Genomic DNA, 25,478 nt, shown 5'->3' with positions numbered 1-25,478 from the left:
ACATGGTAGGAGTGTTTTCTTAGCTTGTGAACTGTTACATCGAACAGCTAATTGTTATGTTTCCAAATGTTTACTCTGTAAATGAAGCACTGAATATTCTAGTGTGGTGTCAACGATGATGTTAGTGTGGACATTACACTCAACACAACTCTTGTTGAACCAAATTCCCAAGCATATTCTAAAAACACTGTCATTCCTTTCCTGCCCAACTCATCTTCACCTTAACCAAACTGTTATTGTGGGGAAGAAAAAGGGAAAGCAGGCTTCAGTGAGAACTGAATCGTCTAGATTAATTAACTTAGGTATTCAAGACTATTCTGTCCTGAGTTTTTTGAATCCATGGGCAGTTTTGGTGATTAAGATGGTCAGTGACAATCTGTGAAGCATGACTGTGGAATAAGCCCCGCCTACTCCATGTGCAACCAGTGAACTCTTGAAGGTTAAGTACAAAACGAATATGCATCTCATTAAAATCAATAAATTCCATAATCCATTATTCAGAAACACTCTGGTGCATGAGAAATATGCAGCACACCAGGAGTTTAGCACATCCTTTTAAATAATCTGTTTTATAAAAACATTAACCACACATTCTTGCAATTACTTGATGATCTTTGCTAAAATCAACATAACAGAATTTAAACCCAAGTACTTATAGTATAGTTACCTTGGCAGGCTGCCTGCATCCAATTCACAAAACATACTGTGCTTAAACTGTTTTTAATGTTGTGCCATACTAAGTTAGGACTCTTTGTCAAAGTATTTGAGGTCATGAGATCTTATTTTAAACGACAAAGAAAATGAACTAGATGTCTAATAATGCAATACACTTACCTTAAAATGCTATAGTTTCACCCTTGATAGCTAACTTTCAAATGATAAACACATTTAAAAATATGAAAATAATGTGGAAATCTGAAGTAATACAATGAGCAATGGTACTTCAATCTGTTTACTAGACTACAGTAAGATGCTGAATTACTTTAGAAAGTCTGCAAGAAAGCTGAACAAAATAAAGTAAGGTTTTAGTCTGGGATGTACAAAGGCCCAAATTATTATAATCTATAGAACTGATTTTAAAAAATCTAAACACAAAAGAACAAAAACCACCAAAAAACCCATAATTTATCTAACTCTCCGGGTGAAGTTACATATATAATAGCTGAGTACAACTTGATGGAGAAGACTGCTCTTTCTCTTTCCTTCATGCAGGCCGAAAACTCAAAGAACTGTTCAGTATAGGCAGGCCATCTACGTTTTCAGACTTGGACTCCACTGGTCATATTTGTACCCTGGATGTGCACACACCACATTTTAAAATGAAAACAATAAAAAATAAAAAAGCATCTCTAACTGAACAATATCCTATGCATATTGTATTAGCATCACCACATTTCATCAACAGAAATTATGTCCTCGATGAAACTGGATGCCAGAATTAGTCTGAGACTTTTTCCCCACTATACATACAACTGTGTTACTTGACAGTAATAAAAAACCTGAAAGCAGGGTAAAAACCAATGAATTTCAAGAGGGTTTTTTTTGTTTGTTTTTTTTGGTATGTGCGTGTGTGTATTAACAATATTAGACTGAAAGCTTTCCACTGAAAGCTTTGCAGTTACAGGGGATATCCCAAGTACTCATCCAGCATTGAGTTCCCACCAGCCTCCTGGAATGTCTCCAGTGACTCAAGCCTTACTTATTGAAACCAGAGTCAGACATATAAAATGACATACGGTGGGAGAGCTAATCCATTTGTATGCCATTATTCCATCGATTTACATTAATAGGATTCAGCTGATGACAGTATTAAAAAAATCACATGTTCTCATAAAGTGTTTCCTGTTACCATGAACTGAAGTACAAGAAATGCAAGTAACCCCCTCAAGACCATGACCATCTCACAGCAAAACATGGGAGACATCACACTTGAGTACCCTTTCTTCTGTGATGGATATTCTATGATATCTACATAAATACAAGGTTTTCACAAACTTGATTTCCTAAGGACGACTTTTAATAACAGAAATCCTTTCTTTATCCTATTGGTACTTCTCTCAAATGCTACTTAGTGTCTATACTCCACTCTTTTCTAAAATTGTATTCTCCTTTCCACATCTCAGTGTGCACTTTTACATCAGCTTGCTTATACGAAAGTATGTGGAAAAAGTATTACCAAAAGCTATTTTCTGTAGAGACAGTTCCAAATAACATTTATGGATATTGAATACATCAGATTGCTTTAAAATACAATCTAAAACCAATGCCAAGATCTAGAAGGGAAGTATTTTCGATTAGCTTAGTTGAAATACCTCTTTTTAACATGACCTGTAAAAGCAATTTTGAGATAAGCATATCCTGCACGTACAAACATCTTAGCAGAAAGCATGATACCAGTCGAGATAAACTTAGCATTAAAAAACATTGACATTTGCAACTTTTCTGCATAAAAACAAGGAAGATAATAAATGAATACCTGAAATGTTTGCTTGTTTAAATGACCTTTTTTAGAAATCAAACATTGAATACAAAATTCCATGAATGCCTTTCATCAAGGAAGATTGTTTTGTCTTCATTCAGCAAAAGCAAGCCAAGTTAAATCTAATAAGCTTCCTATCCTGTTCTCGTTGACTTTTCAGTTAGTAACATTAGGAGTAGGGGAGCTTTGGATTATTCCCATTTATCTTCACATTCTTAAAATGCCATTTATTAACATTTGGATAAAATTAATATTCTATTAAACCTAAGAAATTTGTGGTTGTTTGAAACATTACAGAGGTCTAACTACCAGGAAATGACCAGAAACCTACACATACATATTTTGGGAACATATAAAATGGAACAAATTTTATACCAGAAACTGGTAGAAAAAGTTAAAAGGATATATTTTGTGGGTCTTACAGAAATTTTGTTCAAGAGTCCATTACCATCAAAAAGAACCAGCCTTAAAAAAATTAAAGTTTGAAATAAATACATAAAATAATTTACACTTCTAACATTATGACAAGATTAGAGCTAAATCCCTATGAAAATATGAGTGCCACTTACAAATTATAATTCTCTGGACTCAGCAACTCAAGCCCATTGACTAGTGTGGAAAAAATCACTGTACTTCTCAATGCCTCAACTAATAACTGGAGGCTAAAAGTAGTCACCCATATTGGTAGTCACATTAGCTGACTAGTCCCATATAATGGAAAACTACAATAAATTCTAAGCTAAGATTACTGATTGTATACTTAAATATTTGTAATTAGAAGGCAAAGGCTCAGAAGACGGGGAAAAACACATTCTGTCATATTGTTAGATCTCTGAGACAGGGGAGCATGAGATATTTAATTTCATTATGAGAATCTTACAAGATATCCCATTGGAAATGAGTCACCAACCATACTAAAACACAAAAAGAGAGCACCTGTCCTGGTAGCAATTGCTGAAATAGCTCAAACTCTTAGTTTTCACCAGGAGAGGACAACTAGGTGTATCAGGTTCAAATCCAGCTACATGGCACATTTCCCTATTGGTTTGGAAGTGGGGGTTTCATTTGCCTCCAAGAGGAATGAGAAAACCTGAGACGTCTTCATCTCATATTCTTTGCACACACTGCTTTTGTTGTTTTCTGTGGCTGTGAAAACCCAGTAAATATTGCTATTTTGACCAACAAATCACAGATCGATTTTCTCAACTCCACAGAATTTACCTTGCACTATGAATAAACCCCGCATTAATCCTTTCACAAATAACCAAGCAACTTAGTTTTAGACAGGCAATTTTTGCTTTTGTTTTTGAACTTCAGGAAGCACATTTTTCCTTCCCCAATGCAACCTAACAAATGTATTCTGAGTTAAAATCTTCTACCCTGGGTTAGAATCTGATTGGAGTTTTCTGCCACTTGTAAAACATGTAGAATGAGTAATCTTCAGTTTCTGAGGGTACTAGCATTACCCTTAGATGACAACATTCTCAGTTCATCACCATAAAAATTAGTATTCCTGGAAGTAATACTGGAAGGAAGCAACTTTCTGTATCTCACTGAATACGACTGTGGACAGAACTTACAGTAGAGTTTAAATTAGAGTTTTAATGTGTCAAATGTGTCGGTGCTGAAGGCTGATACATGTGTCAGTATCCAACAGGAAAGCTATGAATATTAATACCCTAATTTTATTACTTTTTACTTGTGTAGATGGTTTTGGCATTCTGTGGTTTCAACAGACAATCTGGCAGTACATTCAATTTGAAATTGGCAAGATAGTTAATGACAAATTTGAAAGAGTAGTCCATGGATTTATTTTTTTACTGTATTATACCATTTATTTCTTTCTAAAAATAGTTAAAATGTACACACCCCTACTCCTCCTTTAGAAGTTTCTCTGTGATGATAGCCTTCAGTCTCAGCTTACTCATACCCAGATCTATTTGATCTACCTTGTGTGTTTGATTTGCCTTTGCCTCAGAAAGTGGAAAACCACCTGCTCTTGCTAGGAGTCAAGATTTTGTGCAGAACACAAGTCATATGGCAAAACAAACCGTAACATGAATTATGAGCAGTATTTAAAAAAACTGCCTGTCTTTTAAGAATGACCTCAATCACTTTGCAATTCTTTTGCTGTGTGATATCCTTCCATCCTGTTCCTAGACAGATGATCAGTGAAACCAGCAAAATGTCAGAATATTCCTTTAGATGGCAACCTAAGCTTTTTTTTTTTTTAATTTCTTGTTGTTGAACAGGTCCTAGACCAGTTGTGAAGAGGCAGTTACTGTGTCCAAACCTGGTGTTTACATAAAAAGAACATCAAGATCTAAGTTGCAATTCATCAGCGGGTCACTCTAAGACCAGGTAATTAAGTTCAGCCCAATAATTCTACTTAAACCAATGAACCTTCTCCAGAAGAGAATCCAGCCCATGGAGAGTAAAGGTAAACACAGACCCCACAAAACCTTCTCATACTTCCTCTCTGCAAAACTACTATAACATAAACACACTTATGTCAAAAGTGTATTTCAGACACCGTGATAAAAATGAGTTATGCTTGTGCTCTAGGAATAGTTTTATTTGGGTATAATATCTCTGATCCTAAGATCAATTTGAAGTTTAATTCTCCTTAAAAGAAAAAATTCTTTCTTAAAAGAAACAAAATTCTCCTACATGTCTGTAAAGCCAACACTGACACACTGTGCTTTGTAACAAATACACTAAGATGAGAGACTAAATTATCAGACTTCTTTATAAGCCCATGAAAAAAGAAGTGCACATTTTAAACTGCAAGTTAACAGTCATCCACACTTTTCTGACTGTCAGAACTACTGGGCATTACGACCTTCCCTAAAACTGTAAGAAACAGGAAGCCTCCAGGATCTTTCAGACAAGCATGCAGTTGTGTGTTTTTAGTTCATCTCAGCAGTATCACTTAACAATCCTCGCACTCTTACAAGGCACACAGCCAGCACTCAGTCTACACACGACCAATCGGTGAGGCTTTTGGTCATGGTTCCCACGCTGCAGCCCTACCACGTGGCCAGCAGTCAGGACCGTGGTGGCACTGCGTCTATTGAGTTGAAGCCACAAGCCAGGGCCAGCAGCATTGTAGAGCGGAACCCTGGGGACTCATCATCATCTCCTGCTGGTGGCCATGCAGAGTTCCCCATCCTCACAGCTCCGCCGATGTACTGGCATGTGTCTTGTGGCTCTTAGCTGTCAGAGTAGTGTGGTACACAGCTTTCAGTGTCAGCCACCCCTGATTCTCAGCGTGCTTGTACAAGGGATGCTCTAAGTCAAGCGAATCATAGAATATCAACTTCTGCATGAAAATGCAGGGAAGCAGGGGCCCACGCAGACCCTGCTCTCTCCATACAAAATGCTAAGGAGAGACCAAAAGAATTTAGCAGTGGGGAAAAGCAGATCATGAGGATTCTGCACTAGAATTAGAGATACTTCTTGTTTAATATGTATTTGTCTTGAAAGTTTTTTTGACAAAGTTTTTAAGAGCAGTAACTCTACAAAATAAAAGAAGTATGATACTGGGAACAAAACAAACCACTAGAGGAAACGAATAGATGTTCTGAAAGCACAAAAGTCGTGTTTTACTGTTTTGCAGATTGCAGAGATACAGCTAAGAAGTTTATTTAAACAGTATTGAAATGGGCCCTTTCTTTTCCCTGAAAAAGGAGAAGAGTGAGATAAAAACCCCCATCAAACATCCCCTCTAAACTCTCAAAGAACTGCAAACCTAAATGAAACATTTGACTTTCATTTCCGACAGGAAACTGAAGCAAGGAATAAATACATTATGACTTAAGCTCTCCTGCTCATACATGCAAACAAATTCCATTCTTCCTAAGGAGGAGAAGAAAAGCATATATCCTTTTGGACAAGAGCTAACAATACTTAATAGCTTGATGATATCAACAGCTTGATTCACAGACTTATGAATTCATTTCAGTGTGCCACAGAAATGAATTTACCAGACCTATTTGTTATTCTTTGTTTATCTTCAGAGTGAATTATTTAACTTTTGGTCAACAGGAAAAAACAAAACCAGGAAACCTGTTCACTGAACTGCTGGACTTAAAAGTTTACATGTATTGTGCATATGATGTGAGAAAAAATGAAAAGGCTTGGGATCCTTATATTTTTTGGAAGTCTTTCCAAAGCTGAAGTAATTCCATCTGTGGTTATAGAGACAATACCAACAATCAAAGTAACTACAGAAAAAAATGCAACCAAGGAAGAGTGAAACTGGAAAGTGAGAGAGCAACAAAACCACAAAGCCATGATAGTACTAACACTAACTGAAAATTAAGTGATGAAAGAATTTTAAAGCATAATAATTTCTATGCAAAATATTCTTTATATCAAGTAACAACTGTAACTGTAATGTCACCTTAGACAAGAACAGTGCCCTGATCCAGTGTAGGTAATTCTTATGTCCCTGAATGGGCAAGAAAAGAAGTGTCCATAAATTCACACATATAGACAGAAAGCTTGAGAATTAATAGTCTTGTGCAATGCAAAAGGCAAGAAATGTCTGCATATATGCTACACTCATCTTACTCTGTGGTAAGAGAAAGATAGATTTATGCAATTCTAACCCTTAAGTATCAACCAGGCAGACTTAATGGTCCACTTAAAGTAAAATAATCTTCATATTATATAACAATTTTATATAGCATATGTTGACATTGTAACAAAATAATGATTTTGAAACATTTTTTGCTTACCTTCCTTTTCAGCAAATGATTGACTATCTGCAATGACTTTTGGTATTTCTGGATTGTAACGAGTCCCCTCTGGAAAAATCACTAAATACATCTGCAGGATTAAAAAAACCAAGACAGACAAGTTCTTATAATGAATGTAAGCCAATTCCTTGTATAGAAATTACCATCACTTGATAGGTTCATATTGTAATTAATTCACACCATTGATTACCATAAGGATCCAAAGAAAATCAGAATACTTGAGCTACAATTTCTTAGCTCTAAGAACTGTTCATGGTTCAAAATAATTTTCTTTGAATGTACAGCACAGAAAGTTGCCCAGGTGATTTAGGAAGGGAAATAGAATGCATTAACGGAGGTGAGCAAGTCAGGATCAGCTGATGTCAACAAGACTATTTATTTAGTCAAGTGGGATAAGAGGAGATTTTGAAAAGACAGTCAAATATGTCACAAATTACCTAAATTATTATTTTTTAATACTAATCTTGCATCTAGTCTTCTACTGAAATATAAATTTAATTCCATTCAGAATCAGAAATACTATTAAATGAAATTATGACAGATCAGCTACCTTGTGTGCCTTTATGCATCTGTGTTATATCTTAAATATATTATGAACTTAAACTCACCGTTTAACCTAATTTGAACTTCAAAGTCACATTTGTTTAAACACACATCTGCAAGGTTAGATTTTCTAGTAAATCAGTGCTCTTGTCTAGTCAGTAACAACTGTCTATGGGTTCTCAAATCATTACACAGGTAAAGGCTGCCTAAATATCTACACATCCAAGTGTAAAATTATGTACCCCAATAAAAGCAGTCAAATGTGATGAATTTTCCATTTGCTTTCAAAACAGAGTGGAGGTTTCCATCTCTTTTTGTGTGTGTGTCTTGCATAATCTCCTGCTGTTGATGCAAAACAACACTTAAGCACTGAAAAACTTGCATTGGGGGCTCATCTGCAAAAGAAAAGGCTATGGCCACAAACAATAACTAGTGTGGAATTGAACATGACATATTAACAGTAAAAACCATGCCTACTGTGCCTAGACTAACTACAAAATTTGTTATCTTCACAGAAACGTATCATAAGAAATATTTTAAAGAAGAAGAGGTAGTGGATTTACAACAGTCCAAGGAGGATTATCAGTGTACAGAAAGACACTGACAAGCATGAGCGCACATCATGGGAAGATGAAAAGTTAATTAAAAACTGAGAGACACATAGGAATGTAACTTTGTGCTTCTGGCCCACAAAATACCAGAATGTGCTGGTATCTGCACTTAACAACTGCAGACAACTGGAGAAAAGACTGAATGCAGAAAGACAGGACTCAGCAAGAGAAATCTCCAGAATTGCCCCATTGTCAGGAAAGTTGAAGGATGTGTTAAAAAGCAGAGGAGGGAAGAAGTTTAGGAACTGTGTTAATCAATGAAGCCAGCAGATCAAGAAAGAGGAGAAATGACTGCATAGCCTAGAACCCGGCAGGGAAAAAACCCAAACCAAACCAAAAAACCCCAAACAAAAAAAGAAAAAATGACAAACCAGTAGAGAGAGCTCAAGGAACGGCCTGTACTTGTCATGCTATGTTTAGGGAGGAGGAGAGCTGGCACACTGCAGAGGCAGGTTTAGTTCAAGAATTTTCAAGGACCAGTGAAAACCCAAGATGTATACAGATTGGTGGGGAAAGAACAAGAAAATGGGTTTAAGAGGCAAGGTGCTTACTTTTTTATAACATGACAGTAACATAAGCACAGGGATGAGTACAGGAATCCTTAGACCCAGCTGAAGTCCACACTTTCCCCAGTCATGTATACATTTCATCTATGAAGTACACTGTTGAGATATTTAAGTGACTAAGTAAAACTTTTGAGAGTTAGTTGGAAAGGGCATAATATTAAAATCCAGATGCATTTCCCTCCCCACTCCCTTTTCATAAACAGGCTTATACTCAAATCACATTAATTTAGATCCTTAAAATGCTACTTCGAGATGATGTACACACCCCCCCCCCCTTAAAGACCGAATGCTCAGCTCTGAAGGGTAATACGGTGGCTGTTCCAAGTAATAACTGTCAGAGTGAAGAAAGTGAAGCACACAGGATAGGAATTACTATTCTTGCTGCAGAGGTCAGGACTTAAAAGCAGATAATAAGCCATTGATAGCTGATTACACAATGGAGAGTAGTGTCTATTTACTCCAGTCCTAAGTGTGTACTACAAAGCAGAGTTGAAATTATATGTTAATTATTTTTGTAAACCTCTAGAATACAAGCAGCTGAACAGGTTTGTTGACCAGAATCTGAATATATCTGAACTTATACCAACAAGACAGAGAAGTTGCCTTTGCTTCAAGTTCAGCATACAGAAACCTAGTATGTAGCTCATTAGGTCTACTTTACTTGAGTAAAATTCGTGAATAGATTACTTATTTATTCTCACAGAGAATCCTGCAAAAGACAAAGACATTCTGCCAGTGCAATTCAGCCTCCCGAATCTGCTTGTATGACTGGCTTTTCACTTCTCCAACCATGGGCTGCAGAGGCTAAATCCTTAAGCACTATTTCCAAAGACTGTAAGAACAACAAATCTCTAAGACTTCTACTACTAAATAAGCTCCCCTGAACTTGGATTAAGAACTGTTAAGTTGTAAAACAATTTTAATTGCCTAGAAACACTATCTGCAGCTAAGGCCATTTTTTTATACAGAGTATTTAATTTAGGGCAATTAGCTTCATAAATTACGCATTTTATCACAGTGACTGCAAAATAACAGTGCTCATGTTCAAAATGGCATGCAAAATTTTGCATGACTATAATCCCTGGTTCATTGATACAGTCATATAAGCAGAGTAGGTCTGTATGTTCAGTTACCTGGCACTTTCATGCCTATTTCTGTGTAATGGGTAGGTGTCAATATACTTGCTATCTCTCATCAATCTCAAACCATTGAGGAGGGGATCAGGATTCATTTAGTAGAACCCCACCAATTCCTGCTGGAGTCAGAAAACCAGGAAAGAGGCAGGGGTTATCCTCAGAATACCCAGCATAATGTCAACAAACCTGTGCAATCCACAAATGAAATGGATGATGAGAATGGCTTTCACCTGAATAACAAATCTATTTATTTCCTCGATGTTGTCAAGGTCTCCTAGGTAAAAAGAAATAGCAATGGCACAGAGAAGAGATATACTTCTAGAGGAGGAAGTAGGGCAGCCAAGGAAGTCTTTGAGATAGATCAGAGTGCCACAAAAGGAGCTGGTATGGATGAAGCAGAGGAAAGTGGTATGAAGCAACATGAGCACCTAGATTACAGAACAAAGTCAGCCCAGATGCCGCAAACATACAGTGAGAAAATATGCTAAAGAGAAAATGTGGCTGAGGACAGCAGTTTGGAGAGTGTCTGGGGAGAGCAGCTGCCACTCTGTAGAAGAACATAGGGCATCAAGAAGTGGTAACTACTGACTAAAGTTATCTTGCATTTACTGTGCTGTTCCCAGATGGGGGACAAGGGGAAAACAATTACATATTTTTATTTAGAAAGTTCAAAATTATATCAAACAATGCATTTCCTTAGTTTTAATATTATTATTCTTGCATCCTGTCACCCGGACAGATTCATACATGAATCTACTTAGACAGTTGCCTAGAAGATATTCCAGATAAGAAACATTAACAGCTCAATAACTGAAGAAGATCTGGTATGAGAAAGCCTATCTAGTGTAACTGGAATGAAATACAAAGGTGGTATGAGGAAAGCAGGCAAGGACATACAGGATTTACAAAGAGGCTGATAGGGATTTGCAAATTAGTAACTATATGAAAGCCTTAAAGCAGTTGTAGTAATGTATCTGTCCCCTCCAGGTTTTTACTGTTTGATTAGCACTGCTTCACATGACAAAGGTTTATTCTGTAATGGAAAGAATGACAAACCACATAGTAATCAGTAAAAGACTGGTTGTACTGAGTTAAATCCCACATCTCAGAATGCAGATTTTCTACTCCCAGTGCATGATGAAAAGAAATGGAAGTTGCATTTTCAGTTATCACACCAGTTTGCTGTTCAGAACAGTTAATTTTCTTTATAAAACAAGAAGATTGAGTATATCAAGTGTGGGCTGGATATATTGTTACATTAAGAAATGTGTTTATCTTCTTATGGTGTACATTAAAACAGTATTAACACAAAAGCGTCCTTCAAACTGCGCGACAGCCTCTGCTCTCACAAGACATAAGATTGCAATTTGTTAATAATCATCATTCTGATGGAATTTTAAGCAAAATCACACTGTTTCAACTGAGTTTTGCCAGCAACAGGTCCAATAATGAGCCACATGAGTGGTTCACTTCAATGACAGTGTGAGAAACAAAGTAATTTCCAAAAATAAATAAGAAAATTTATTAATTCAAGATCCCCACTAAGAGAACACAGGTGCAATAGCGTTTCAGGCTAGCATCAGTTTTGTGCATGTCTAATATTGCTGCGCTACATCTGGGAAGAAGAATGGACCAATTGTGAACAGCAGGTCAGGAGAAAAGGCTGTTTAAGGCAGGCAACCGAGTAGAAGTTGTAAGACTAGGTGAACAAGGAGCATCACGCAAGCCCACTGCCCACACCAAAATGGGGCAACCAGATTACTAATCTGGTTATATCGTGAATATAAAACAGCCAAGAGGCAGTCTTATTTTCCCTGTCTGCATTCCAACTCCAATTTACACTACAAGACCAGGATTTGCTACATTAACGAGAATAGAAAACTGGTTCTGTTTCCTACACATCTTCATTTTCTTAATGGGAACAGGGATGGCTCCAGACAGGCTGAACATTAATCATCTGGGTTCTTTTGTTTAAATTGTATGTGGAGAGAAACTGTAAATAACAGTGACCCTTAACACAGATTCCTGTCCATCTCCTCTCTATTGGCTTGTAATTCTTTTCTTAACAGCTGAAAGGCAAGCTTTTCTCTAGCACTACATTAAAGAACTCCACCACATATGTGCAGAATGACAAAGCAGCAACAGCTGCTCACTAAACTGAGGAAAAGCCCAGCCTGAGCTGTAGCACCCAAGCATAAATTTTAATAGATATTCTGGAGTAGTAAATTATTCTCACATGAAACTGGTGAGTTCAGGGTGTACTAGCTTTACTGATCAAAATGTCTTCATTTTAAATGTAATATGGTTGCTTGTGAATGTCACACCAAGCTGTAGAACTGCAAAGCTTCTTTATGAATAATGCAGTAAGGACACAGGTCATCATGCTCTCCCAGTAGCAACTGTAGGTTAAATAGCATTTACAGCATCTCCATTTAAATTCTCAGATAAAGTGGATTACAGGAAGTTTAGTTTTCCCTCAAATGATAACTCAATGGTCTGTGTCTTTTAGCCCAGCAGATGTAAACATTTATCTCTGTGAATAGGCTTTTGACAGCTTTGGTTTTGTAAAATTTAAGTGTCACTCCCTATATGGTTTGACCATAACAGATTTAAAACAGAATGCATTTCTGCAGCAGTTACATTTCTCTTTTATGCTACTGCCCTAGAGAATACAAGGAAAATGGCACCAACTCCCTGGTAAACACGTCCAGGTTCTGTACCCATTTCCAACACCACCAAACTTCCAGATAACCAACTACAAAAGACAAATAAACCCAAGTGGTCCCAAATTCATTTGGCATTAGCTTAGATAGATTAGGTATAGGTTTTCAATCCACACACAACTAAGGAGGAAAAAGAAAGATGATTTCAGAAAGAAAGCCTTCTGGATTTATTTCTTTCATTAATTACATGTAGATATCCACCACGGAAAGCAGAACCCACAGCTGATGTAACTTCAAAGAAAAGCTTTACGCCTAAATCTCCCCTTACATTCCAGTTGGGCTAAAAATCACACACTAGCCTGTCCAGTCAATTTATGGCACTGTAACAACACTGAACATAATTTCCAAAACCACACAGAATTAGGCAAGTTTCTAGGTGTATCTGCCTAATATTGTATTTAAAAAAGTCCATGTTTCTATAAAGGACACTAATTTTATGGAGTTCAAATCAAGACTCTTGACACAATGAAAACCTTATTACAACAAACACTTGTATTTTAGGCGGTGCAGAGGGAAGCCAGAAAGCGAGACTCAACCAGAAGCTGTGTAGAAAATGAGAAGCTAGCAAGAAATGCATAGGCCTACATGAGAAAACACCCTGCTAGGATATTTTACCCAGGCTAACTGAGGTGAACTTGACCAGCACTTTACAGGAGGGAGGAATTGCTTAGGGGGATGACTACAAATATGTTTCATACCTCCTCCAATTTGTCTTTGCTTACTCCAATACACCTCAGCCTTTACAAAAAGTAGAATTTTTGCCACTTATATACAGAAAATAACTTGATGTAATGCAAACTTTTCACACCCCAGGATCCTCCCTGGCACAAGTTACCACTTGCAGGCACAAGTTACACAATTGAAGATGACCATCTTCTCCATGTGGACATCATTAGATTAGACACAGGACAGAAAAAGTTTAGTTGTTACCATGTATTTCTGGTATTTGTAACTTACATGCTATAAATGGGAAACAGATGCACTTTCTTGCTTCAATTAAAACCAAAAATACCTGGTTTATGCTACATCTTAGTTCAAGACACAGTGAGTCTGAGCACTCTCTTAAGCAGAGATGTTTTACTCATTTAAGCCTCTCAGTAAGAAGCATACGGCCAGCTTACTTTCTCAACACAAACATGCACAAGCATAAACACACTACCTCAAAATAAAAAAAAGGTTTGACACACTGCATTTGGAGTGGCAACTCCTAATCCCATCATTTTAAATAAAATTAAAGTGCAACTGTTCTATATCAATGCTTGTTGAATTGGTTTTCTTAAGTCTAGCCAGGAAAGCAGAAAACATTTTAATGCACAGCAAGTAATGGACGTGAAGCACTGTGATTTTAACCACTGAGCCACAAACCATACAGGGAGTCATGAGAAAAGTCACTTGGCACTAACAATCATTCTTCAAATAGAAAATTATCAAGAGTTCAGGGTTTCTTTGTTGTTGGTTTTGTTAGGGTTTTTTTTCTCCTCTAGGCGTAGCAGACAAAGTTACTCAGTTCTAAGATGTCACTGCCATTAAAAATGATGGATCACTGGGATGACTAATTAAGACTTGGTAACAATGGTTCTTGGCTTTCAGAAGTCAGGAATACCAGTCTCTGACAAGTATACAGTAGTCTTTTGAAACACAGGAAACACTAACAGTGGTTTCTCAAGGAAGGTGTTATAGCTTATGTTCTAAGATGTAGGCCAGATCCCCCTGCCCTCTACAGACAGAACCACAAAGTTGCTGTTATTCATAAAGGACTAGTCAAATTTTCCTGAGTTTAATTAGAAGTATCACTCTAATTACAGAAAATAACTATAAAAATACAGAAAGAAAACAAATCCATATTACCATCCTGTAGTTTGTACTCATTTCTCCAACAAGCCTTTGCCATTAAAAAAGGCACAAGACATGCAGAGAAGGGAGGTGTAATCTTACCGGAGTCTCAGCTTTCATCTGGGCTCGCAACTTCTCTCTCATTTCTTTTTCATTGAATTTGGCACTTCTTTTTACATAGACTCCTCCATGCTAAAAATAGGGAAATAATAAAAAAGAGTATTAAAAATTTAAGTAGTTTAATGTAGAATAGTTGGTAGAAGAACAAACAAGATGAGAGTGAAAAGTCACCTTTATGACTCATACTGCAAATTGCCCACAAGACGTTTTCTCCTAGGATGAAAGCACCTGAAACTAATTTCAATTTGCATGTACTTAAGTTCACAAGAATCTGTTTAAGTAAAGATCAGATCTAAAAAAAAAAAAAAAAAAAAAAAGTGTAAGACACTTGAAGTGTCTATTTAAAGGTGTTAAATAATTAACTGAAACATGACACTGGAACAACCCCAGCAATCTATCCCCAACACCACTGACAATCAGCTTACCTTGTATTTAAAGGGAAAACAACACAACTGAAGTTATTCACACACAACTACTCAGAGGTCAATATTTTCAATTTGGTGTGCCCACTCTTAAATAGTGACTAATGCAAATATTGGAATTACAAGTATAGTACCTCTAGATAAAAAAATTATGAATAGCACAAAAGTAACTAGCATAGGTCTTAAAAACTTCCATGCACTTCTATTAGAGAAACAAATCCTTAATAAAGATATAATGTACTGAGAAAATAAGTAACACAAAGTCTGTAGAAGACAAAGGATATTTTAGAAGCATTTTTACTGAAAACCATTATAAAAAGCTAGACCATTTCCTGGAAAAGATTTATTTTATGAGTTGTTCCACACAATTTCTCAGAAAAACTTCAGTAAAAGGACTATGACAAAGCTCAATGAAAGAGAGTTATAAAGAAATAAAATTTGCCTCATCATTTCCCTCTTCTGTCACTTTATCTAAAGTGTAGCTAACAAGAGGATGTAAACAAATATGCTCCAAAATGAACTACTGCTACTGATGTCATGAATTCTGGGAGCATAAAAAAGGAAAGACCAGAACTTCCAAATAACAGAAGTCTGTTTCCAAGGTACATTGTTTTAATGGGTTTTCTAACTGATTTCCTAGTTCGATTATAGTCTTTTCTGACTGCCCTCGCTCTTGGCATTAGGATTTGTCAGATAATTTCTGTCCATTTATGGTTTTATACACTCTTAACAGAAAGGTGACAGTAAGATTAAAACTGGTAAATGCTGAACCTTATTCAAATGTCTTATCTCAGGAAAAGATATATTACATTGTAGAAGCAGGGGTGGTGAGGTGTGTGTGTAGCTATTATTTTATTTGCACGGCACAGACAGGAGTAAAGTTTGAGGACTTCGGGGGGCAGGCAGAAGCAGCAATTACGCAAAGTGTTTTCAGCCTTTGTTTTTTATGGTGTGGAAAGACGGCTGTGCAGCTGCTTAGCTAGTAGTATTTGACATGACTTTTAAGTTGTTCTCCAAAAGCTGCAGTGAAAAGGAACAGAAAGTCAATGGTACATCAATTCCATATTAAATATTCTGTCTTAACATTATTGTCTGTGGTTCCATTCCAAGGTGAATTAGCCAGCTGCAACACTAAGATGTGCTGCTGTGGCTGGCAGGGGACCAAAGCCAGGAAGAGAGTCCCCCAGCTCACCAAGCTTGGCCTTCAGCAGGCTAGAACATCATTATCAGCACCCCCCCCGAAGCAGTTTACCAGTCACGGATAGATAATGGCATGAACAGAAAAACGGTCCATAGTCTGTGCAGCAAATGAGAGCTGCCCATTATCCCCTCACTCCACATGTAAGAACACTTTTAAGATCTGACAGCATTAAAGTGAAGTAGAAGTCCTATTCTGTACAGTGGTACCACAACACTCACTTTCAGGAAAGGCAGACTCAATCTGGTTTGAGAAATAATGCACCTGCTTCACGAGACTTCCATATAATTGCTAAGTAATCATTCAGTGTGAGCTCAACTACATCCAGCTTTGATAAATGAGGGAAGGCTGGAATCAAAGTCTTCCCTTATTCAACAAATTACTAACCAGCTGCAGTAAACTTGACAAATATTGGACTACCTTTTCCTTGTTTAATTTGTGAATCTGGAGAAATCAAATTACTATTGTACAGTTTACTTAGGGACACCACAAGACCAAAGACAGGTTTGGTGTCCCCACCTCAGACTTTTTAATGCGCAGAAATAGATTTGTACTTCTCATGTAGATACAAATATATAGTCGTATAATGTAAGGACAAATTACATATTGCAAGATTATTTGCTGCACACGACCCAACTACGTATATGTCAGTTCCCCTCAGCTGACATATACACATGGGGTTACAAAGCTGAAGAGAGGCAAAATGCCGTACTAGCTAAGTATTTGGCTAAATTTCAGTAACAACTATAAGGGTGCACAAAGAAAAAAAGATAGAGGCATGCTTCCTACATGAAAAAGTCAAGGAAATTCTGGGATATCAAAAATATTTATCAAAATTACATTCAGCCTCACCAGGGGTTTAGATGAATAGGAGATAGCTGCATTTTGGTGGAGAAAGATAGGGGAAAAAAATTTAGATCCACCCAAAAATAATAAAGCCAATTTTATGAAAATAAATATTTCTACATAATAAATCAAACCTGGAACATAACAGGTTAATTTAAGTGGTTCTTTTCTTGCTATTAGACAGCTGCCTCCAAAGAAGAATGCTAGTTATGCAGTTGTATATAGCTCAAATTCCCCAATTTGTATTGCATTTCCTTTTCAGTAAGAGATCAAATATATGAATGCTTTTCAAAACAGATTTCTGGAAGTACTGTTTTTAAGGTTAGATTTTTTTTCCGCTGTACTTTAAAAGCCCCTCTCTCAGTCAACAATGGATTATGTTTACAAATATACTTCCTTTGTGCCAGAATTTTGCTCTCCTGGACATCCAGACCACGTTTATTTCCAAACAGGATGTTTACCTGAGGTAGGGAATATGAATTCCGTGAGCATGGCGTAATTACGTGGCTTTGGAAACTTTTAGTGGAGTGTAAGTGACATCACTGACAGAACATCAACAGGAAGGGCAGGAAGTGTTTTATGTTTTTGCACTGTTTGGTGTGATAAAAACAATAAAAATACCTATTAGCTTGCACTGCAGGCTTGCTGCATTCCGTCTCAGTCATTTAAACACACACGCATCATCACTGTTAGTAAGCTGCTTTCCATTTTTGTCACTAACATATATATAAATATATATATATATTAATATACATAATCATCACCCAAGAAATCTTGTAGAAGTTTTGTGCTTCTGAATCCAAGGCTGAACAGATTTTATTTAATATATGTGTTTTGATTAAAAATGTAGGCTACATTCAGGTTAAATTTCCACAGGAACCTTCTTTTAACAGTCAATATAGTAGTCAGGAAACTGAGCACCGGATATTCCAGATAGCAATAATAATTTTCAAAAATCTTGAAAAAAGTCATTTCTGGACACCTAGTGATAGCGGATGGAATATATATCCTGTCTGTATTTTAATTAAAGCAGACTTAAATCACCACCAATGTAATGGTTACAGACAAGGACAAAGAGCAAAATATTTCCATGCAGCAGACTGGTCACTTTAGAGGAAACAAAATGTAGAGAAACAGAGTCATTAGTGGGGACAAGCATCAGACATCACAAAAGTCCTTTTTCTCCCAACAGATACCTTCAGTGAGGTATGACAGGGTATGACAGTCTGCACTTAATTTAGGGGACTGGGACAGCAAACCCACCAGTAAAAATTTATTTTGAACAGTTTCTTACTTTCTCTGCAGCATACTGTTTTCTAAACATAGTTATGCTAGAAGAAAGGATGGCGACTACCCATACTCCAGCCTAGATTCATACCCTACTTGATGTTTAAGCAAATAGGTGCTCTTACTCATCCAGAAGACAACAGATCTTTTTAACTGTCAAGGTGAAAACATCAAACCCAGTATCCTGGGCAACACTGACCTCTTACACAATGAACAGACAGTAGAAAACTCAACCACTCTGTGCTCTAAGACAGAATGGTGAGACAATTCACACCCTAGTGATGGGCATCTTGTGTGACATGATCCAAGACTGTGAACCTCTGTTCAAATCAGGTACCTACACCCAAGCTGGAAGGCAACATCTGATTGCTGGGAAAGGCCACTGTTTAAGCCAGAAAGGAAGTGGGCTTACCTGTGAGAAATACCACCCATACAGTGGAAGCCACTTCAACCCATCTTTCAAGACATATCGGACATGACCAAGAGCATTCTGCCTAATTGCCAACATGTCTGCAATAATCCAGTCAACTGCAAAGACAAAAGCCAAAAATGTTTAGTTAAATTAGTTTTTAGTTGCCACTGATGAAATAAAAGTTCATGTTGTATGTATAAATATCATTAAAGGTATCTGAACTAGAAGTTCTGAACTAGAAGCTCTGAACTATAAGTTTTGGCTTGTTAGGACAAGGCAGGAAAGAAAGACACAGTAAAGAGACAAGCAGATTTTTAAAAATATACAAAACTGCTAAGACAGACATAAATACAAACCTGTACATTGATGATTTGATAAATATATTACATTTTCTTTATTTTTTGGCAAATCCCCATAGATTATTACCTAAAAAAAATAATAAAAAAAATACAGTATTACTTTACTATTTATTTTCATTGCATTAGGCAGTGATGACACCTAACACAGTAATCAACTATTTACTAGGGAAACTGCCAGCAAGTTAGCACCATTAACAGAAAAACATCCCATCACTGCATCAGTAGCCATCACGCATACAACTGACTTCTCAACAAAGCAATGAATATTAACCAATGAGGGCTTAAGAAAGCTATTCAGTTGTTGTGCCTCAGCCCTAGAATTGGATCCATGCAATCTGACCTACATCCATAAGATCCCTACATCACTGTGATTAAAGGTAAACAGGCATCATAAAAACATGCAAAAACACCATTTAATTTTACATATCTAATGAACAAGACATACTTCAGCCAGACACTTATTATCATTCAATCTAAAATAGTAAATATTCCTGGATTAGATCAAGGAGAAAATCTCAACCATTTGCATGATTTTAATAATCAAGATCGGACAAAGAAGCATGAGATTGAGTGGTGTGTCTAAATTGGGTGTTCAGCTTCCAGCCACCAGGTTTTGTTTCAATTTTTCTGTTACATTAAAGACACCCTTTAACCTTTTAGTTCCCTACTTCCTAGTGAAATAACCTTCTGAGAGCATGACAAGGGCAAATGCCAAGCAGTAAACCAAGCCACCATTTAAAATGGATTAATTCAATTACTTTTATTTCAAATATAAAATGAGAAATTACTTAAACCATTCAGATTCTGAACTGAATAATCCATACAACTGTTTTATCTTTAATAAATATTTTCATTATTGTCCTGTGTTTTGGTGGGATAGAGTTAATTTTCTTCCCAGTAGCTGGTACAGTGTTTTGAATTTAGTATGAGAATAATGTTGATTTCTAGTTGTTGCTAAGTAGTGTTTATACCAAGTCAAGGACTTTTCAGCTTTTCATGCCCTGCCAGTGAGAAGCCTGGAGGGGCACAAGAAGTCAGGAGGGAGCACAGTGAGGACAGCTGACCCAAACTGGCTAAAGAGATACTCCATACCATATGTCATCATGCTCAGTGAATAAATAGAGGGGAGTGGGCCAGAAGGGGCCACGTGTTGCGCTCAGGTCAGGCTGGGTACTGGTCAGTGGATGGTGAGCAACTGTATTGTGCATCACCTGGGTTTACTGTTTTGTTTTTTTGATTTGTGTGGTTTTGATTTTTGTTGGTTTGTTTTTTTAAAAAAACTTTTCTCTCTGTTATTTCCTTTTATTAGTAGTATTTTATTTTACTTCATTTCAATTATTAAACTGTTCTTATATGAAACGAAGCTTTGTTTTTCAACCAGTAAATTCTATGCAGCATTCTCCCCTTGCTCTGCCAACAACAGTGGCTATACTTCCTGTAAGCATACACTCTTCTTCAAAGTGACTCCATTTACCAAAAACCAAAGCATTATTTGGAAGGTTTACCCACTTATCACCACTTCGTTAGTCTGGGCCATGTGGGAACTTTATGAGGAAGATCTAACTAATATTCAGATCTTGATTAACAGAATTTAGTATGCAGGGTCTTGTATTGATCTTTACACAAAGTTTCTCTGAGCACCTCTGAAAAACCTGCCCCCCTCTTGGTTAGCCAGTGATATCAGATGGGTAATGCCTTGTATTGTAGCACTCTACAAAAACCCCACATAAAGCTGTATGTTTCACATTCATGCCATTCTTCTTTGAAAACACAACAGCACTGTTTATCAAATTTTGTTTTCAAGGCAAGAGATATTGGCAGACTGAGACATTCAGTAAATATGTGGACAAGAGATGATCCAGCATACATGAAGACAACATTATTAATTTGATTTTTTTTTCAAAAACAAAAATACATGCACAATAAATTTTAACTGAACGTTATCTGTAACAAGCCAGTTGACAAGTATATTCTGCACAGTATCCAAGAATTTCAAACAAGCTGTAGGAGTGGTTTTCTCATTAAAGTACTAGAAGAATTTATAATCTTACTGCTGGCACTCTATTTAGTATCACACACTATTTAGTGAAAGGCAGCAGGTCAGAGGATGTGATCCTACATGTCAGGTGCAAAAATTACACTGAAATAAAAGATTATCTTCCTGCTCTCACTTATGGAGTTAAAACTTAATTTTCAAGTGTAGAGTTTTCAAGCAGTGTTATATATATACTAGGTCCATAAATATTGTTTTCTTTAATTTCAAGTTAAGACCCTACTACTCAGTTTCTGGCAAAGACTGCTTTAGAGGAAGATAAAAAGCCCAATACAACAAATCACTAAATCAGAATGTCCTGAACTATCTGTGCTTTGTTTAAAACATAAGAAAATATGAACAAAACAAAATCCACCCTTGACACTGTACGAGCTGTCCCACACAAGAAACAGGGCTTGAAATACACAATCTGTAACTTCAGCTTGTGAAAATTTCCACTTTAATGTACAAGATCTCAGTGTAACCAGACCCACAATTCAAAGCATTCACTTATGACTACTGCATGAGTAAAAGCAAACATAAAGGATAATTCCCTTATTCCCTTAGAAAAAAAAGTATGATTGTGTCTGCCAAACGTAACAGTTAATCTGTATTATTTTTTATTTCAATAAGATTGGAGCTAGTTCACTTTTTAATCCCAGAGGAACACCCGCTCATTGTTACTGTAAATAACTTCTATACACAACATTATGTCTTACCCGAACAGTTACACATGTTTACATGTAATGAACCAAAATAAAAAAAAATAAAAAAAATCTCTCTTCATATTTGTAATTAGTTCTCTTAAACACAAAACACTGAATATTTTATTTCAAAGCAAAGGAAGGAGTGAGAAAATCTGGAAACTGTTTGCTCAGATGCCTTGGCCAAAGGGGATGCAACAGCTTTCTCTGCAGCATCATTCAGTTCAGCACTGCCCACAGCACTGATATGGAGAAAAGGCTTACACAGCTCATCAAAAGCCAGCAACTCACCTAACAGACATTCACATCTAGGAACTAAGAGGTACAAACTTACAATACAACTGTTACTACAAGCAGGTAAGAATGACAATTTCCAACCTGCATTCTCTCTAGATTCTCCAGATTTCACGAGGCACCTACGCTGTGAGCAGCCACACAGCTCTCTTCTAACAACGAAATATTTTCACTTGTTACTGCATTTCTCTAAAAGTTAGTAGACCTTACAACAGAGGGCTAACAGCTAAAAGCTTTGAATCCTGCAGAAACATTACCCTTTTCCCTTTGAAATGATGTCTGAAGAATTCACCAGCTTGTGAATAAGCAGGGAAGAGTCCCCTCAGGCCAAGCCTTCAGTTTCTGGCAATCTGATGCTTCTAGGTGAACTACAGTACCTAATATAAATTACAGCTGCAGAAAGAAATGATACTGGAGTCTTCTTCATGGTCTCCAGAAAACCTCTGATTCCCTACTGTTTTTTTGCAGCTAACTTTGCAGAATTCCCTGCTGCAGAGACTGCACAATGTCTGGCACCCTTCTGCTGCTGCAGAAGAGATCTGGGCACCACAGTAAAAACAAGCACTTGAGTGATTTACCACGGACAGCAATGCAGAAACGAATACCCACAATGACAGGTTGTGTGCACACTCCTTTTGAAGGAACCTGAAGAGAACAAAGTAGCTAACAGATTTCTCCTCAAGGGGGGGGGAGCAAAGAGGGAATGCAGAGCACCACAGGGGATGGTCTTCCCCTCTGCAAGGGTACTCACGAGCAAGCAGCTAGGAAGTGGTAGAGGACATGCTTATGAGGTGATTTTCAGTTTCAGAAGTTAAAGTACCTAGTGTTTCAGATATTTTATGCACAATTCCATTAATGTCAGAGTATCCCATATATTGGCTTGAAACACTGTGAAGGTGTCCTCTCTACCACAATAAAGCTTGTGAGGATCCTATTCAGCTGAATAGGTGCTGCTTTATTAAAAATAAGGCACAATGAAGTCAAGCAAGGAACGCAAAGTAAAAGGCAACACAGCAAGCCAAATTAAGCAGAAATTGGAGGGGAAAAAAATCAAGATAAGACTTATAGCCAAACACTGCAGACATTACTTGTTTACAGTACATTAAAATGTGTGCTTTTAGCCAAGTTTTGGCTGCTTCATAGCCCAGTTCACAAGAACAGGTAATACAGTTAATATGGGGTCTTTCACATCTGTTTACATAGGTGTGCTGTCAAACTCAACTCAGTGAGGTCTCAAATAAAGGAAACTGGATGTTCTTAGACTCATTTCTGTGGGAAGGCTGATAGCACCTTCCTTGGATGACATACATTAAGGTGTTTACATGTCCAACAGGCACAAGACACACCTCAGACTGTGGTGACCAGAATAAGCTCTGATTCACTCACAGGAGGTTACAACAAATTCTTATGATGGGAGTATTTACTAATTCAGTGATAGGCTGCTCTAAGCATGCAAATGAGAGCTCTGGGGTGATGTGGTGACACCAGTTTCAGCTTCCCTATCAGCATCGTGTTTTCTTCCAGTGCAACATATTCAGCTGTGCCTGTGGTAACATGGTAGATCCCTTAGCAATGTAAAACAGTCCTGCTGCTATGCAGCCACATCTGAGTAACTCATATTTTGCATAAGTTTTCACTGCAACAAGGTGTACAGTTCCAATTTAGACTTTTGTATCTTGCTTCTGAAATATGTACATACCAAAGAAAATTAATCACTTAATCACATTCTAGCTACATCAGCTCAGTAAACAGGGCCATGATGAGGTAAAAGTAACCACACTGTCAAAAACCTGCTTGCAGGTCAACTGTGACCACATCAAACTCCTAGGAAAGAGATTATCTTAATACGATAATTGGATGTTGCTGATAACAGAAGCAGTTCAGGAGCTGACAAGCAAGCAGTTCTGGCATTTCTGTTTCAGTGACAGTAAAACAACACAGCTCGTTACTGGTGGTAAAAACTCATCTTACACCACATCAGATGCCTACCAGCATACTCACTCTTGGGTCCTCAGACTTCTTAACCCTCCCTGCTCCTGAATTCAAAGAACCTACGTGTGAATTGCAGAATGATGCTCCCTTCTTTGCTGTTACTTCAATGAAACTGATGTGCACTGAAACACAGTGGTGTGTCTCCACAGAGAAGGTGGAGCATTTTGATCAGAAAAAAACCCAACCCATCAGCTTCAAGCACAAGCAATGGCAACTGGAAAGAAGGTTAACAGCAGTTGGATAATAGCAAAATATTCCCTCCCTCTCCTGGAGGACAAGAACAGAAACGGAATATTCAAGTCATCAACACTTCACCTAAAACCAACCATATAAACGTCACATACTTAGCTGTGCTATATCACAACATGGACTTCTGTCCATGTCACTATTTCTTCCTGACTAATTTCATAACTGGAAATGTATTCTCCTTGGGATAAGAGCTGGGCACTATTATAACATGAGTACTTATTAAAATAAATAGTACCCTAGGATGTATTTCTTAGCTGTTTGTTAAAAGTTTGGTTATAATTTAGTGGTGAAGGGTGAAGCTTGCATCAACAAACCACCAGAAGTAACTACTAGATATGGCTTCTTAAGTCAATGGGTAACCCTGTGCAAGCTGACTTCTGCAGCACTGCTGTAGACATCTTATCCAAAGATGTTTAAATTCTTAGTCTAAAATCCTGCCTGATTATATAACCGTCCTTTGAACTTCTAGAGAAAGTACCTCAGATCACAGAATCTATTTACCCAGTTTGACAAGAAGCAGGCTCAAGACAGGATACAAATGGGGAATTTGTGCTGACAAATTTATCAGGTTTTCAGATGTCCTACTGCAAGAATTTCAAATGTTTATTTTTCTTCCTAGAAGACAGAAAAGCATTTTTATTTGCATTTCACAGATAAGGGTTTCACTTGCCTACAGCATATGGAATATGAATGGGGCAGAAGGAAAAAGGACTTTCATGTTGTTTTTATCTCTAGCTCTAAAGAAAAAAAGCTTACCTTTAAGCATAGTTTTTCTAAAAATACCTTTATACCACATACAATTTTTAAAATAATGGTCATGTAATTGCTACATCTCATTACCTCTTTAGTTAAACAGACTATCTGGTCAATACATAACTGAGCAAGTCTGAAGTCTGCTGCTCAGGCTCA

At 37.1% G+C, this 25,478-nt stretch overlaps 1 protein-coding gene across 1 annotated transcript in view; it reads right to left on the bottom strand.

Annotated features, from left to right (window-relative positions):
• The window catches only part of AGPAT5 (1-acylglycerol-3-phosphate O-acyltransferase 5), a 55,742-nt gene that overhangs the window by 20,013 nt on the left and 10,251 nt on the right, over positions 1-25,478 (bottom strand). The window contains exons 2-5 of the mRNA XM_005153207.4: positions 19,296-19,365; positions 18,940-19,055; positions 14,757-14,846; positions 7,222-7,312 (exon numbers count right to left, since the gene is read on the bottom strand). Coding sequence (XP_005153264.1) covers positions 7,222-7,312; positions 14,757-14,846; positions 18,940-19,055; positions 19,296-19,365 — 367 coding nt within the window. The remainder of the gene's footprint in view (positions 1-7,221; positions 7,313-14,756; positions 14,847-18,939; positions 19,056-19,295; positions 19,366-25,478) is intronic.

Source organism: Melopsittacus undulatus, chromosome 3 (assembly GCF_012275295.1).
Source record: "Melopsittacus undulatus isolate bMelUnd1 chromosome 3, bMelUnd1.mat.Z, whole genome shotgun sequence".
NCBI classification, from domain to species: Eukaryota; Metazoa; Chordata; class Aves; order Psittaciformes; family Psittaculidae; genus Melopsittacus; species Melopsittacus undulatus.
The sequence above is the reverse complement of the archived record's forward strand: the minus strand, read 5'-3'. Positions and strand labels throughout refer to the sequence as shown.